Source organism: Sinocyclocheilus rhinocerous, unplaced genomic scaffold, assembly GCF_001515625.1.
Source record: "Sinocyclocheilus rhinocerous isolate Xijiao unplaced genomic scaffold, SAMN03320098_v1.1 scaffold1600, whole genome shotgun sequence".
In the NCBI taxonomy this organism is placed as follows: domain Eukaryota; kingdom Metazoa; phylum Chordata; class Actinopteri; order Cypriniformes; family Cyprinidae; genus Sinocyclocheilus; species Sinocyclocheilus rhinocerous.
The window spans coordinates 1,304,494-1,321,709 of NW_015665129.1; the positions used below are offsets into that span (position 1 = coordinate 1,304,494).

At 37.5% G+C, this 17,216-nt stretch overlaps 1 protein-coding gene across 1 annotated transcript in view; it reads right to left on the reverse strand.

The window, feature by feature from the left end:
- The window catches only part of nkain5 (sodium/potassium transporting ATPase interacting 5), a 12,731-nt gene extending 9,079 nt beyond the window's left edge, over window positions 1–3,652 (reverse strand). The window contains exons 1-2 of the mRNA XM_016542216.1: window positions 3,240–3,652; window positions 718–855 (exon numbers count right to left, since the gene is read on the reverse strand). Coding sequence (XP_016397702.1) covers window positions 718–855; window positions 3,240–3,293 — 192 coding nt within the window. The 5' untranslated portion in view covers window positions 3,294–3,652. The remainder of the gene's footprint in view (window positions 1–717; window positions 856–3,239) is intronic.
- Window positions 3,653–17,216: the final 13,564 nt, after the last annotated feature.

Genomic DNA, 17,216 nt, shown 5'->3' on the forward strand with positions numbered 1-17,216 from the left:
TGTATATTATATATATATATATATATATATATATACAAAAATGTTTTTTTTTTTTAAAGAACTCTCTTTTGCTCACCATGGTTGCATTAATTTGATCAATAATATATTAAACAGTAATATTGTGAAATATTATTACAATTTGAAACAAAACGTTCTTAAGGAACATTAAGAATATTATCAATGTTGAAAACAGTTGCGCTGCTTAATATTTTTGTGGAAACTGAGATACATTTTTTCCATTTACCAGGAATCTTTTGATGAACAGTAAGTTCAAAAGAACAGAATTTTTAACAATCTATTATAAACACTACTGTCACTTTTGATCAGTTTAGTGCATTCTTGCTAAATAAAAGCATTCATATGTTTAAAAAAAATCTTGCTAGACCCAAACTTTTGAACAGTATTTATTTTATATTGATATAAAGAAATCAATACATTTAATCATATTAATCAATTAAAATGCACTATTGAATTTAATACATTTATTTTAATAAAAACGTACTTTTATTTTAATAAATTTATCATTTAGGTATTTTTAAAATCTTTTTATATTTAATACCAGTATTTTATAAATTAAGTATAAATAATGTTTTGTATGTATAAATAATATTTTTATAAATAATTTATAAGTAATACGTTTTATTAAATGTAATATTGTTTAACATACCTATTAAAGTTCAAAAGTTATAAAAAATGTCGTGAGGTAAATACACACACCAAAACTACATAGCGGGGCTTATACTGGACTGTTCCAAACAAGCCCAATATCACCACAATGACGTGCAGGAAGTTGACAAGGATGGGCGCCCACTGGTAACCTAGAAAGTCAAACACCTGTCTCTCCACAGCAGTGATCTAGAGAAACAAGACAGAGAGTATGATATGATCAAGATCTCTACACATTGTTAAAACAATAAAACCACCAAAAAACACCCTCATGCTGCGCCAAACACAATAATGATGGAGACCCCATCTCTCTTTCCCAGAGACACACAATCAAACCCCCCACCTCTGTTTTTCCACATGCTGGCTTTTTACTCAAGGTTGCCAGGGTAACAGAGCCAATGGGGAACAAAGCTTGTGACAGAGAAATAGAGAGTGAGAGGTGGAGAAAGAGAAAAGGAGGCCGGGAGGGAGAAAGGGTGAGCGAGAGGAGATGAGGGCTCTCCTTGGAGGTCAGAGGCTCAGTGAGGGGAGATGTATGATTCAGATGGGAGGTGCTGGGTGTGGGGGATGCTGCTCCTCTCATAAAGCTTCACTGAAGCAGTCATAAATCCTCTCTCTGCCACTAAGCACCCATCCCCCATACAATCACTCTCTGTATGCCATAATGCTGCTGTGTGTACCAGCTGTTCCCAGAGGTTCCACCTCAAATCAACCATTCGTAGCATGTCTTCACCACAGTCCCCATCCGCTGTCTTCCAACATGAGGTGAATTGACTTTAACGAGCCAAACATAAAAACATAAAACAGTGAGATGTTTCACAGATACTTGTCAAGGGGAGCCACTGGGTATCATGATTTTATGTTTTATTTCGGTCTGTTTCTCATACAAAAAAACTATGGCTTCAGAAGAATTTATTTTCAACACTGAAAGCTTCAGTTTCTTATAATTGGGCAAAGATGAGCATGATGAGCTATCCGCTTTTGGTAACAGACATCTGCATTACAAACTCAGATTATACAATATATATCCATCCTAGTAAATCTAATTCATAAATGTGAACAGTCTCCAACTCATTTGAAATATTTAAACGATATATGAAACCACCATTATACACAGCAACAGTTGCTGAACCTGTTGATATAGTCGACATGACAGATGAATGTTCAGCCAAGACTTATAGGTGCCAAATGTTACACAATATTGGACATGGTATGGCAGACATGCAGCAGACCTCTCTTTTCTATTCACTGGCAGTAAAAGGTGTGAAATGGTAAATTGAATTCGTTAAACCGGTTAAACCATACAGCTATATTTTCTTTTTGAGCCATCCTGAGATCAAATGTACACAACTGTAAAGACTAATAACTGCATGCTTCTGTTCTGCACTGTCTTACTGAATCTTCATCATTTATTTAGTAGGTGACAGTATTTTAAAAAAAGGTCAAGGCTGAGTTAATCCACTGAGATTATAGTCCAAATGTGATGTCATATCAGATTGCTAATATATAATGCTGATTTAAAAATATATAACTGAATAAGCATCTCCACTCTCTATTTCTTTCATGCACATTTACACAGTCAATAGAAAGAAAGGAAAGACAGAAAAGCTAAGGTTAGACCAAAGTTAAAAGCCATACAATGGTTAAGCAGAATAACAGCAGGGATGTAGGTCACTGTCTCTGTTGGTGTTCAGCACAGAAACAAGAAGGTTTCCTCCTGTGGAGAACACAAGTGCAACTACTGAACTGAGATGACCAGATGAATCCAATAGATCACTTTGTGAGAGGAGAAAAGGATCTCGCACCACTGAAAAACCATGTGCAATCAATGAGATAAATATGCATTAAACACACATTAAAATACACGTACATAAACATTTCTCGTTATTACAAAGCACACAGTTGACCTGCAATTTAAATAAATAGATTATATTCTATCCTGAATAAATGGATGGGTGGATGGATGATGGATATTTTAAAAATCCTTTGAGAGAAATTTTGGTGCAATAGCAGAAAATAAGTCAGAACTGATACATATGACAGAATATAAATATAAAAATGAGAGAAAAGAACAGCAAATGTTTACATAAGCAAAGCTATAAAATACACTATGTGCACAACAAACAAAGTAGCTATACATAATACACTAATGTATTATTTGCACTTCAGTTCTCATTGTACTCTTCTTATATTACAAAAAAATGTGGTCTAGTTTTGTGTGTGCTCCTTCACAATAATTCCTTTTTATAATAGTCCCATAACTGTCCAAAAGTGTTTATGTCCAGCCATATCTGACGAGGTAAACAAATGCTTCCAAAGTCTACGTACAATTATAGTCGGTTTGAACTAATTATAAATGAAAAACTAGGGTTATTGGCACAAAACCTTCCTTCTTTTAAACAATGGACTATTTAAAAGACTGCAGATCTTAAGACTTGTTCGGATGTTCAGAAACTCGTCTCAAAGTTAATATCACAAAGTAAAATTTCATAAACAGTGACAGATTAACAAATGCGATACAAAACTGCAGCGAGTAGACGCTTGTTTTAACTACAATTCTATAACGCACTTACCAGCTGAAGTGCGCAGAAGAACATCAACATACACCTCCACGAGCAGCAGCCCATCTTCACTATTCTTTCCGGTATAAACGTAAAACTCAAAATGGTAAATAAAACAGATTCATTTTTGAGGTAGCCTGTTTTTAGAGGTATTTTCAGTAAGCTATGCTTCTCTTACAATGGGCTGTGATCATAGCTGTACATAGCACATAGGGTTAAAAACAATATGAAGCGGTAGGCGCGGGTAACGAGGGTGAGATCGGGGGTAATATAAAATGGGGTGGGTCCTTAAATATAACAGCCACCGCCTCCCGGTGCGCTGAGGGAGCAGCAGGTGGAGCACTAGCGGCTGGAAGAGTTGGCAAATGATTAGATTTATTTACCTTCCATAGAAATCCAGATCTGACTACCATTAACGCTACTGGGTTGTTTAGGCTGGATTAAAGCAGGGGGTTAACGAATATTGAAGATTCAGCATTTACATAGCCCACACTTTGTTTGTTATTTTAGCCTACAATATTTTCAGAGGCAAGTTTAAGGTGAATGATTTTGTAGAAACCTAAAGCTTATCACATGGTAGTTAATTACAATGGGGGTAAAACTCAGGAAGTTTATGGTTTGTAGTTATTTATAACATAACGTCCGAGTTGCTCATTTTCATTCACTGTGAATGGTACAGTCAAGCAAAGTAAGTTTTTTGTGTGCGTGTGTGTGTGTTTGTGCAGTGCCTTAAATTGCAACCTGTTCCTCATATAATTGTTATGTAAGTTCAAAAGACTTATATAATGAACAAGTCTCATTCTTGGTGCCTTTTTTTTTTGAGTTTCCCAACCAACTAGTCCCTATCCACTTTCATTGAATGGAAGAGAGCTTGGACATTATGCTTCTGGACGTATTCCACAGAACAAAATAATAAAGTCGCATGGGTTTGGAACAACACTGATGAAAAAATGTATTTGTAGCCTACTCCCTGAAACACTGAAAACTCAACACAAACACAAACGTCAGAACATCATACGTGCAAAACTGCACCATAAGCAGTTATCTACACACTGGGTTTCCTTAGGATTTGTGTGTATGTTTTTGTGTGTGAACTTTTTTTTATTTAGAGTAATTAGATGTCAGCCTTGAGGTTGCATTTTTCATCATTTGGCCCCCCTACTTGACTAGCCCCTGCAGTGCCCAGCCATGTTCAGCACATATCACCCACCTGAACACAGCTGCCTGCTGCAGTGGGTATACGCTTGCTGGCACGGTCCGTAGTCCCACAGATGGGTGATTAACAGCAGGGTGCAGGGGTTTAGGTCTGTGAGTCTCAGTATGTGCTGATAAACAAATGTTCTATATTTAGAGAGAGCTGTAGGTTTGATTGGTGGGTTGGCATCTAGAACATGTTTGTGAATCTTTGCTCTCCTTTTGAGCCCATGTCTCTGTGTGTTATAGCCTACAGATTCTTGTTATCTGGAGTTTGTAGCATTAAGGTTTGTATGTTGATTAAATGTACAAAATCATGCAAAACATACTATATGACATGAAATTAACTGTTCCTGTTGTGCAAATTAAACTATATAACATTAAATTAACCATTTATACAGCATGCTGGGAAGACACAAACTACTTAACAATAGATATTCTTTATATTGATGGTTCCATTAAGAGTCTTTAACATGCATATACATTTTTGGATTGTACAAATGATTTTTTTCATAATGGAGAAGCGTTTTCTAGATTATTCAAATGTCCTTTACATTTAGACAAATTTTTTCTTTTAAGAACTGTTCACTGAAAGGGGAATACAAAAATGTGTTCCTGCTGCGAAACCCCCTTTTGGAACCTTTCATTTTAATGTTGATTATATTGGTCAAATATTGTTCAAGCTCATTAAACCATTCAACCCTGTTACCCAAGTTACTATAGTAAGAATAATAATTAAAAAAAATCTATCATTAATGAAACATGTTTAGCTATAAATGCCTATAAATTACCTTTTTATATTTTTATATAAATGTTGTCTAGAAACTAATTTTTATTTGTTTTACAATTAATTGTATATCCATTAACACCATAGAAAAAAATAAACAGCTCATATGAAGTACTTTTAAAGTATGGTAATATGGTCATCATTAAATATCATTACACTGATGGCAAAAAGTTTGGAATAATTCAGTAAAAAAAAAAAAGTTTTCTAATGCTCATTATTTGATCAAAATACAGTATAAATAGTAATATTGTAAAATATTATTACAAAAAAAAAATTACTATTCACCCACTGGCTGTCATTCCCAAACTGTCCGCGCAGTGGCGCAAAACGCGAGCTTCAGATGCCAATGGAGTGGGCACCGCGCTGTCATATGGTACTGTCGCCGATGCTCGAGACAGGATTGAGGCTTGAGGAGGCTCAGAGGCTCAACGGAGGCAGTCGTGACGTGGTCTTGATATCACAACCGAGCCTAGACTTGGAATAACCCAGCTGTGCGTTTGCACCTTTCACCTTGTGGGCGACGCTGCATGCACAGGAACAATGGGGATGGTCAGAGGTTGCGCTGAGGACGCCAGATGCCATACCGCCCACATGTCCTCCCTAACATACGAATCCAGGTTCAACGCAGGTTATTGATTATGCTTGCGGGGTCCGAACGGGAGCCAGACGTTTCAGCAGCAGCAGAGAGAGTGCAGGGAGGTGGACGCTGCGCGGCGACGCGCCCCCTGAATCCCTAAACTGAGTGAGTATCTTCAGCAGCATCTGTATACGCGTCTCATTGACATGCACTTCTGCCTACGTGCTGACCACACAACGGAATCCTGTATTAAACGCATATCAGAAGAACGTATAGCATGATCGTTTGCTGTTGGACGTTGGAGCATAACGCGTCCGGTTTATTTGAGATTAATGACTCGCATCATATAAATCAGACGACACGTGTGCAACAGCTTCAGTGTAGCCGCATTACCCTTTGTGATCCGACGCTTAATTAAACGATTTATAAGCAGGTTGTGGCACACTCTCACTCAGCGGAAACCAGCACTGCTCGATATCACATTTAATACCGTGAATTATAGAATCAATTTAGAGAAAAGTGACATAGCCGCTCTTTTATTTGTTTCCCCTCAATTAAAAGGGATTTCGATGGAAACCTCTTGCCGTCTGCTGTAGGAGCTGGCCACGAAGACGCGCATGCACTGCGCGTGCATTTCCACTTTGATCTTGCGAGATTATTTCCAGAGTGCAGCGGTGATTGGCGGGACAATACCCACGGGAGCAACACATTACTCGTGCTGAATAAGAGGTCGACTGCTGCGGGCCATAACATATCATGAATCCGCGCTACACATCACATATGCGAGCCGGGAAAATAATGCTGTTGCATACTTGATAAATACAGTAGCCTATTATTTCAGAATCAGAATTCTGATTCTGAAAACAATGCTGTTGCATACTCGACAAATACAGTAGCCTATTATTTCATTTCTAATAGCTCACGTTTTAAAATTCATACCGGGCAGGCCGAATCAAAATTCAAAATTATGTGTCTGATTAAACCGCCGCAGTAAAAGCAGACTGAGCTCCTGTCTGCAAAAAAGGCGCAGTAGCCTACTTCAATGATGATGTATAATTTGGGCACGAGACGAGTCAATAAACGCATTGAACAGGTTAGGACGGCACACGCGGTGATTTATTGTTGCTCTTGCCAGATAAAATGTAAAAGTCTAAACAGAGCACTAATGACTTTGAATTATTCTGTATTACTGTAGTCTGTATTTCGTTCGTGAATACTCCAAGTGAATGAACTGTTTGTTTACCCTTATATCCATCCACTGACTAATTTTGTTAACTTCGTTTCTTAGTGCGTGACTGCTTTCCTGACTGACTACAATACTAGCCAATAGCATTCGAGTGCGGCTTGTGAACGAGCATATCATTGGTCGAATTTACTGAACGAACACGCCTCCTATACTGAATGATTCGCCGTTTTGAATCGGATCTACTCAGTGCGGAATTTTTTTCGTAAATAAGTTAATAACAAAGAAACAAACAAATATCAAAATGCGTTTTACATAATATATACACACTCATTCCAGGCTTAATATATATATATATATATTAGTGGTGTCTGTTTATAATTACTAAAAAGCTGTCACTCATCTTCAGTTCATAGCAATCTCACAAAGATAGCCTATTCGTGCTGAACACAATACCTCAACAAAAACTCCAAGGATTTGAGCGGTGAGTGGATTCTAACTTAAACGCCTCTGATTCAAGAAATCAACAGATATACTGTGATTGGCTACATTGCTCAACACAGCAAAAACACGTTAAAATAGAAATTGGTCTCCAGAGCGCAAACCATAATGCACTGTATAGTTCAAAATCTGCAATAAAATGCCATTATTACAGCTTTAACTGAGGGTGCTATTGATTTCGTTTGAGGGTGCTTAGCATCCCTGTAGAACCCGGCCTGACTCATAACACAAGACACTGGTTGACACCTACTGGCTACGAATCTGAATTAATATTTTTGTGAACGGATTCAGAAAAGTCCAGTGATTTAGTGGAATGAATTAAACCACTAACACTTGTGTAGAGGGAAGGCTTGTCAATGTACCTGTCATACAAGACAGATGAAGGTTCTGAGTGTGTCAAGTATGTGAGTTTGTGAGAGTGGCTGCAGAGAATCAGACCATCGGGGCCAAACTGCTCAGTCATATAAGCTTCCTGTTGATTGGTGGAGACTGGAACAGATATGATGTCCCCAACCATGAGCATAAGAGAATGCAAGCAGAATGTTCTGTACTGTCCATTCAATGAAAGAGAAATCCCACATTAACTCACATTCGGGAGGGGTAAAGAACTGTTTTCTATTTACAGTTTTTTTTTTTGTCCAAATAGGCAAGAAGGCTGCACTGATTGGAATCCCTGTTATTACAGGTTATAATATATAAGTTCATCTTCAAACTGTCAAATTTAATCTTTTAGAAAAGCATTATGTTCAGTTCTTCTGTTCTGGAAACCTCTTCATTGGTCGAATTTACTGAACGAACACGCCTCCTATACTGAACGATTCGCCGTTTTGAATCGATCTACTCAGTGCGGAATTTTTTTCGTAAATAAGTTAATGTGAGTCATTTTCGTTCAGATAAGGTGTAGGCATAGGCTAATAAGATTCCTTTCGGTCACAAATGTGATTTTTCCGTAACTAAATGGTTCATTGATAAACTCATAACAGGCCCGGCTCCAGAATCAAATCACTGAGGGTGCTTCTTAAATTAGTGAGGTGCTTTAATATATAGGCTATATATATATATATATATATATATATATATATATTAGTGGTGTCTGTTTATAATTACTAAAAAGCTGTCACTCATCTTCAGTTCATAGCAATCTCACAAAGATAGCCTATTCGTGCTGAACACAATACCTCAACAAAAACTCCAAGGATTTGAGCGGTGAGTGGATTCTAACTTAAACGCCTCTGATTCAAGAAATCAACAGATATACTGTGATTGGCTACATTGCTCAACACAGCAAAAACACGTTAAAATAGAAATTGGTCTCCAGAGCGCAAACCATAATGCACTGTATAGTTCAAAATCTGCAATAAAATGCCATTATTACAGCTTTAACTGAGGGTGCTATTGATTTCGTTTGAGGGTGCTTAGCATCCCTGTAGAACCCGGCCTGACTCATAACACAAGACACTGGTTGACACCTACTGGCTACGAATCTGAATTAATATTTTTGTGAACGGATTCAGAAAAGTCCAGTGATTTAGTGGAATGAATTAAACCACTAACACTTGTGTAGAGGGAAGGCTTGTCAATGTACCTGTCATACAAGACAGATGAAGGTTCTGAGTGTGTCAAGTATGTGAGTTTGTGAGAGTGGCTGCAGAGAGTCAGACCATCGGGGCCAAACTGCTCAGTCATATAAGCTTCCTGTTGATTGGTGGAGACTGGAACAGATATGATGTCCCCAACCATGAGCATAAGAGAATGCAAGCAGAATGTTCTGTACTGTCCATTCAATGAAAGAGAAATCCCACATTAACTCACATTCGGGAGGGGTAAAGAACTGTTTTCTATTTACAGTTTTTTTTTTTTTGTCCAAATAGGCAAGAAGGCTGTACTGGTTGGAATCCCTGTTATTACAGGTTATAATATATAAGTTCATCTTCAAACTGTCAAATTTAATCTTTTAGAAAAGCATTATGTTCAGTTCTTCTGTTCTGGAAACCTCTTACATGAATCACACACCTTGTCACATCTGAAATGTGTTTCCGCTGTACTCAATTTCCTGAACCTCTTGTTTATCCTGGGGTGGCCTATACTAAGTGAACAGAGCCTTCAGATTTTGAGAGAAGCGTCAGAGATTTGCTGTAGGTCTGTGACGGTGTGATAAGGCCCTGCAGGCAGACATCCATTAAACTTGAGGCTCTGCTGATGATACTGTGAACTGCAGAGGAGTTCCTTCTCTCAGCCTTACCGTGGAGCAGATGAGTGGTCATAGCTCCTCACAGGAGGAAACATACAGCCTATATCGGTCCTTGAACATATGTGTGTGTGCATATGCGTGTCTGTGTCTGCAGGGCTTTTAGACCTGCAATATCTGCCAGAAGAGCATTTGAAACCAAATCCTAATTATTTTCCCCAATTAAATCACCTATAGTTACAGATTGTGAGAGTGAATGTTTGCTGACTTGGCTTGAGAGTTATGTCCTGTGGAAGAGACCCTTTCTGATCAAACCAGTATGATTCAGCTACTAGCAAAATTAAATTTCAACAGTCTCTTAGTGAGAGGTCAAGAGGTCCTTGTCTCCTCCAAACAAAGGTCGTGAGGCCAGGAATCTCTGGTGACCTTAAAATGTGGTATTTTGAGTCATTGTGTTTAGGTTCTCTTACAGTTCAGAGGCTGTTCATGACACCAGTAATTTGTCCACATTGTTTTTTTTCTCTAATTAATTGAACAGGTTTTTAAAATCACAAAAGAAAAAAAATCAAAATCATAAATACTATATAGGCTATATAAATAATAACATTATACAAATAATGCTTAAAGGGGTGGTTCACTGTTTTTTTTCTAGGCTTGATTGTGTTTATGGGGTGCAGTCTAACATGTGTTAATACTTCGTTTTTTAAAAAACGCATTATTTTTCACATAATTTACCTTTATTCCACACTGCTCTGTCCCTTCTCTTGAGAAACGGGCTAATCATTTCCTACTTTTATGAAGCCCCTCCCTCAGAAATACACGATGGGCTCTGATTGATTAGCTGGCCCAGTGTGTTGTGATTGGCTAAACCGCCTCTAGCACGTGTACTGAAACTATACCGAACCGTGACGTCAAAACTGAGGTACATACCAAACCGTCATGTTTGTGTGCCGTTACACCCCTAATATATATTACAGTGTTGGGAAGGTTACTTTGGAAATGTAATAGGTTACAGATTACAAGTTACCCTACTTAAAATGTAATAAGTAGTGTAATTTTTCAATTACTTTTTTTAAAGTAATGTAACTGATTACATTTGATTACTTTTTGATTACTTTTCTAAATTTCTATTTTTTTTTAATTGTTTATCGTTTTCAAACATGTAAACCAGGCAGGGTATACCTTGCAGTAATACTCAACACTGATTACTGTCACACTTTTGAAATCCTTCATGACTTGAATTAAGATTATATTTCAATTTTAAAGTAGGCATTGGATGCAAAATTCACTTTTACATGGTGTTTGCTGGCATTAAACTGCCAAGACGATATCTCAGTTTACATTGAACTTTCAGCTTCGTAACTTTGCAGATATTGTTTATGCTTAAACAGCAACATTAGACACTAACTAACGTTAAAAAAGTGAAATCGCAATGAACCACCCCTTTAAGAAAACAATGATGGCACTTTCCAGAAATAATATAATTTGGTGAACCATTACATTTAAAGCATGGATGAAGAGTTTTTTTTTTTTCTTTTTTTAAATTTTGTTAAATTTGATGTTGATTTAAAAGATTGGTTCACTGTCAAAAACAAACAAACAAACAATTGAACCATTTTCTGATAATTTACTCACCCTTATGTCATCCAAGATGTTCTTGTCTTTCTTTCTTAAGTCGAAAAGAAATTAAGGTTTTTGAACTAATCGCATGACTTTTCCAACGTGATCACGTAATGCATGAAGATGCACATGCGCATTGCAGAGCTAGTGCAAAACGATCATTGATGGTTAAAAAGTATATAAATGTAAATTTTTTTTTAGAAAATGACAGATCGTTTTGCTAGATAAGACCCTTATTCCTCAGCTGGGACCGTGTAGAGCCCTTTGAAGCTGCATTAAAAATGCAATTTGGACCTTCAACATTGAAGTCCACTTAATGGAGAAAAATCCGGGAATGTTTTCCTTAAAAATCGTAATTTGTTTTCGACTGAAGAAAGAAAGACATGAACATCTTGGATGATCCAGGATGCACAGGCAAGAATCAGAACACGAGAAAACAGGCAAGGCAAGACTATGACTGGACTATGGAAGACTCAAACAATGACAGGGAATTGGCTCCGTAAAGTAGCTACGCTAAACAGCTTAAACAATACTCTGCAGTTTGAATAGAATCTGAGTGGGTGTTATATAGTGTGTGTAATTGGTTTCAGGTGAACGTGTGATTAGTGAAATGGCTGCTGGGAAATGTAGTCCGGCAGACTGCGCTTGTCGGAAGGAGGGACTTTGTAGAAAACGAAGCGTTTGAGAGAGGCGGGGCATAGAGGACCTACAATAATGTACAGTATTTGAAAAATAATGTGTTTTTTGAACATTAAAGCATGCCACATCTTTAAAAAAGCATCATATGACCCCTTTAAAATGGAAGAGCGACCTTTGGTGGTAATTGGACGGAAGTCAATGAACCGGATTCGTGACAACATGGAGGTGAGTAAATTATCAGGAAATTTTTATTCTGGAAGTGAACTAGTCCTTTAATGTCATTCCAATCGATCACTCCAATCGGGTTTTCAACTACATTTAAGTATTCGTTTTTTTGGTAACAGGGTATAAAATGACAAATAAATCTCAAGGTTACACACATCCTCTCACCAATCATTTCCTTAAAGCAAAAGAAAGAGTTTCAGACCCAATTTTTTACCCTGTTCATAGAAAGTGTCAGATACACAAGTGAATTCACTCCAGCAACTTAATTGAGCCGAGACGGTTGTTTCCTGTAACCCATTTATGGAAATTTCGTGAGTAGAGTTACAGTATGTTGCTCTAAGGTACAGTTAATGGGTGTTTTGTTTACCTTTTTTTTACATTGATGATGAATTTACATTACATTTTCTGAATAAAATCTGAGAAATGTTTGCTAGTGCAAAACTCTCCTTCACAGTCATGATAACAGGTGAAGTGGGTGGATCCCAGGGTGTTGCTAATGTGTTATGAGTTTTTTTTTTTGTATTCGATTGCTATATGGTTAAAAGGGTGTATACTGGGTGGTTGTTAGGGCATCTTTTGATGGTTGCTAGGAGATTGCTTACTGCTCCAGGTCAAAACAGCGGACCCTTAAGTCTGATCATTATATACGGCTTCCTTCAATAGGATATTTTTCATCTTTTTTATTCTTACTAAGCAAAAGTAAGTGTTATTTCTCTTCAACTTGGTAGGAGACAAAACGAAATACAGTGACCCCTGGAGCCACAGTGCAGAACAGATAACAAAACATGTAACAGACAAATACAACTACAGGCAGTCCAGTGGACACACTGTAGCTGTAAATATGAACACACACTGCAGCTGTTCTCTGAAGTGAGTTCTAGTAGCATTAGCTGTTAGTGCTGTAGGATGGAAATAGTAGCAGCAGTACAGCTGTAACTAATAGTATCAACAGTCAATTACAAGTTATAATCTTAGAACAAAGCAGTTATGTAAAGGTAGCGCTGAGGAGTTTGGCTTTAAGGATGTGTTTGTTTTAAACTCGAGACAAGATGACAGAGGACACCCTGTTTTACCACTTGCTTGCGAATAAATCATTTAACATCCCTCATGCTAACATGCTGCTCAGAGGAGACTTCAGGGCTGTTCACACATACAGAGATTTACAGCAACAAAGCAGCAGGAAGTCATTCATTTTCAATGAGAGTTGTTGATTTCTGATGACACGAACGTCAGCGACAGAAGTTGAGCGGCGTGCGATGCGGTCACGACTACCAATGAAAGAGCAGATAGTAATTTGCCCACTACAGTTACGGATACAGCATAGGAACGGCTACTAAAAATGTGTTTTTGTTTCATTATATTCATTTGTCGTTATAATTTTTGCAGTGTAGCCCTCATCTCATCTTATACCCATACCCCCATTCTTTTTGCTGATGTAGAATGGACAGAAAGAGAAGGAAAAGAGTGAAAAGGGGAAAAACGAGAGGGGGAGGAGGCGAGAGAGTCATGTCTCGGGGGTTTGGGGGGACGTGCCAGTTTCTCTCTGACTGAAATCTAGGGCTTCACAGTAATTAAAACATGCCATTCCCCAATCTCTCTCTCTTTCTCTTTCTTCTTCCCTGTTCCTGAGCTCCTTACAAACTGACACATAAAACATGCCATTCCCCAATCTCTCTCTGTTTCTCTTTCTTCTTCCCTGTTCCTGAGCTCCTTACAAACTGACACACTCTTTCTCTTTATTTCTCTGAGGAAGTAATTGATTTCGTTTTTTGTTAAAGAAACAAGATTCATTTCACACACATGCAACCCATAAAAGAAATGAAATACAGAGAACCTCAAATAAAAAATATTATTCATGTGCTTTTGACCTGGAGTTACTGGAGTCTGGACATGCTGAGTCTTCATGAAGGACTCAAGAGACATGTAAGCTTTTGTTGTTTGATATTGCATATCTGCAATTGCATACAATAACCGCTAGGGAGCAGTAGTTTAAGCATTGGATTTGTAGAACTGTATTAAAGGAATAGTTCACCCAAAATATTTTTGTCATCATTTAAGGCCCGGGTATACTTCACTTTCCGCATTCCGTTCCGTCTCGCGCACAGCCGTGTCCGCACAGCTTTCAAAGTATATTCAACCACGGATGAGCGCGGACGGACGAGCTCGACACATATGCGCAGTACCACCTACTCTGTCTCAACATTCACCTCGCGCATGCACTGTTGTACGCGCACCATCCGCGCGGTCTCAAAAAATTGCCTGCACGCAGACGGGGTGCGTGGCTCTCCGCAAGCCCTCCTGATGACGAAAATGACGTAATGCGGCCGGTGCGCGGACGGCCGAAGTATACTTTGGCCTTTACTCACTCTCATGTCGTACCGAACCTGTATACGTTTCTTTCTTATGTTAAACACAAAAGAAGATATTATGAAGAATTTTGAAGAACCAAACAGTTGTTGGGATCAGTTGTAGGGAAATAAATACTATGAAAGTCAATGGGGACCATCAACTGTTTGATTACCAGCATTCTTCAAAATATCTTCTTTAGTGTTCAACATAAGAAAAAAAAAACTTGTGCAGGTTTGGAACAACATGAGGGTGAGTAAATGATGAAAAATTTTCATTTTTAGGTGAACTATCCCTTTAAGTATGTTGGATGGGTTTGGCTGGTTAGCATAGCCCCTGCTGTTATATATCATAACTAAACTAGTCTCAATAAGGATATTTCCTCAACATATATACTGTTAATAATTCATTACATTATAGATGTTTTACATTCGCCAATATTAAAGATTTGTATTTATTTATTGATGAGTATATTTAAATTTACTAGTAGGCCTAATTTCTGAGTGAAAATTGTTTGTACAAGTTATCAAATAGTTTTTGATGTTTTATTTTTATTCATTTAGACAAAATAATATACAATTGCTGTCTGCTAAGTTCCAAAGTTCAAACTTTATTCAACAAACCCTGCTCACTTTATATTATCATTTCATCTCCTCCTCCTTCTGTGGCTTCACGGCTTCCTCTGTCAACCTCTCAATCTGATAGAAGACTTTTAGTGAGCTGGTTTTAGTCTCAGACAAAACTCTGCAAGCTGGTTTTGGATACCAGACAAAACTGATATCTTCTGATGGGATCTAGTAAAGAGACTGGATCTAATTTCCAGGCGTTGAGACACAATCCAACATCGTATCTGCAATATTCCAAGCTCTATCATTGCAGTCAGCGGGTGTTGCAGTTGAACAGTCCACAAGTCGTCAAATAAAGTGCGCGCATTCATAATAAAACGTCCCTCACACGGCTCCGGGAGTTGAATAAAGGCCTTCTGTAGTGAATCCATGTGTTTTTGTAAGAAAAATATCCATATATCAAACATAATAAAACATCATAAACACTTTTCTCTCACTTCCATTATCTTTCATACGTGGAAGGCGTATTTCATACACACTGGGCTAGCTAACCAATCAGAGCCCATCGCCTATTTCTGAGGGCGAGGCTTCATAAAAGCAGGAAATGATCAGCGCGTTTCTCAGAGAAGGGACAGAGCGGTGTGGAATGAAGGTAAATTATGTGAAAAATAATGCTTTTTTTTTTTTAAACGAAGCATTGACACATGTTAGACTGCACCCCATAAACACAATCAAGCCTAGAAAAAAGCCAGTGAACCACCCCTTTAATAAATATTTATGATTTGAAAGTTACACAGGTCAGTATCAGCCAGAATTTTAATATTGCTACATCTCTACCTATATATATATATATATACAGTACATATATATATATATATATATAATCTGGAATCATTATCACCTTTTAACAACATGTTACACATTTTTACTGGCTAAATTAATTTATACTTTAGTCATGAAGTTGTATGTAATAATTTCTTGTACTAATAGACCAAGACTTCTGTTAGTAGCTTTCAAGGCTAGAGGGGTTGTATCATTTGTGTTTCATTTAAAAATGTGTGGTGGACTGAAAGTCTCCAATTAAGAGCGAACAGGATGTTTTAGTTTTGCTTGGTCACATTAATCAAATATGAAATGGTAATAATTTTAAGGGGATTGTCCTGGGTATCCTAAATAATAGCGCAGCATTAGCTGATTTGACCAATTAAATAGGATTTTGTCTTGCTCTAATGAGTTGGTTTTCAGAAAGGCAAATTAATCAGTCTGAGATTAAAGACAGGGACTCAGTATCAGAGACAGGCTCTGCTTCTTCCCAAACAGTATCTGTGTAATTACACAGGAAACAAGCTCTTTACTGTTTAATTAGCCCAGCAAAGACAAGATGTAGATTTAGCCACAAACTCCTCACACTTGCCAAGTTCGACTCGGTCCAGAAAGTGTGATGGGAGTTTAACTGTGCTATTTTTGAGAGATAGTTGAATTTGAACTTTGACAGACTCACTAAGCAAAGGAGAATTAAATATAGCCTAGGGGTGTGCGATGTTGACAAAAAAATTATATCTCCATATTTTCTGGGATTTTATCGATAACGATCGATAATCAGACGATATTTTGCTGAGTGTGTTGCACTGCAGGACTGTCATGGACAGCTGATTCTGTGTGGTGGCCAGTTCACAGCAGTGACAGAAATTTATCTTTTCCAACAAGTTTAAAATTATTTTTTTAAGGCATTTTTACCTTTGTAAAGCCATTTTATTCTAGAAGTGTGTCCAATTCTTACATTTAATCAATAAAGTCAATTACAATAATAAGTCATTTGGGACTGTTACCAAACAAATAAAATCATTATCAACAAAATTCATGCAATGCAGAGGAAACAAAGAAGCTGCATCTGAAGTGGCATTTAGATGCATATACACACTGTTTAATGCAAGGCATAAATGCTTTAACCTGCAGTTACAAATGCATAAATGTTACCCTGGAGTGGACCACAAAACCAGTCTTAAGTCGCTTGGGTATATTTGTAGCAATAGCCAAAAAAACATTGTATGGGTCAAAATGATCGATTTTTCTTTTATGCCAAAAATCATTAGGATATGAAGATACCATGAAGATATTTTGTCAATTTCCTACCATAAATATATATAAACTTCATTTTTGATC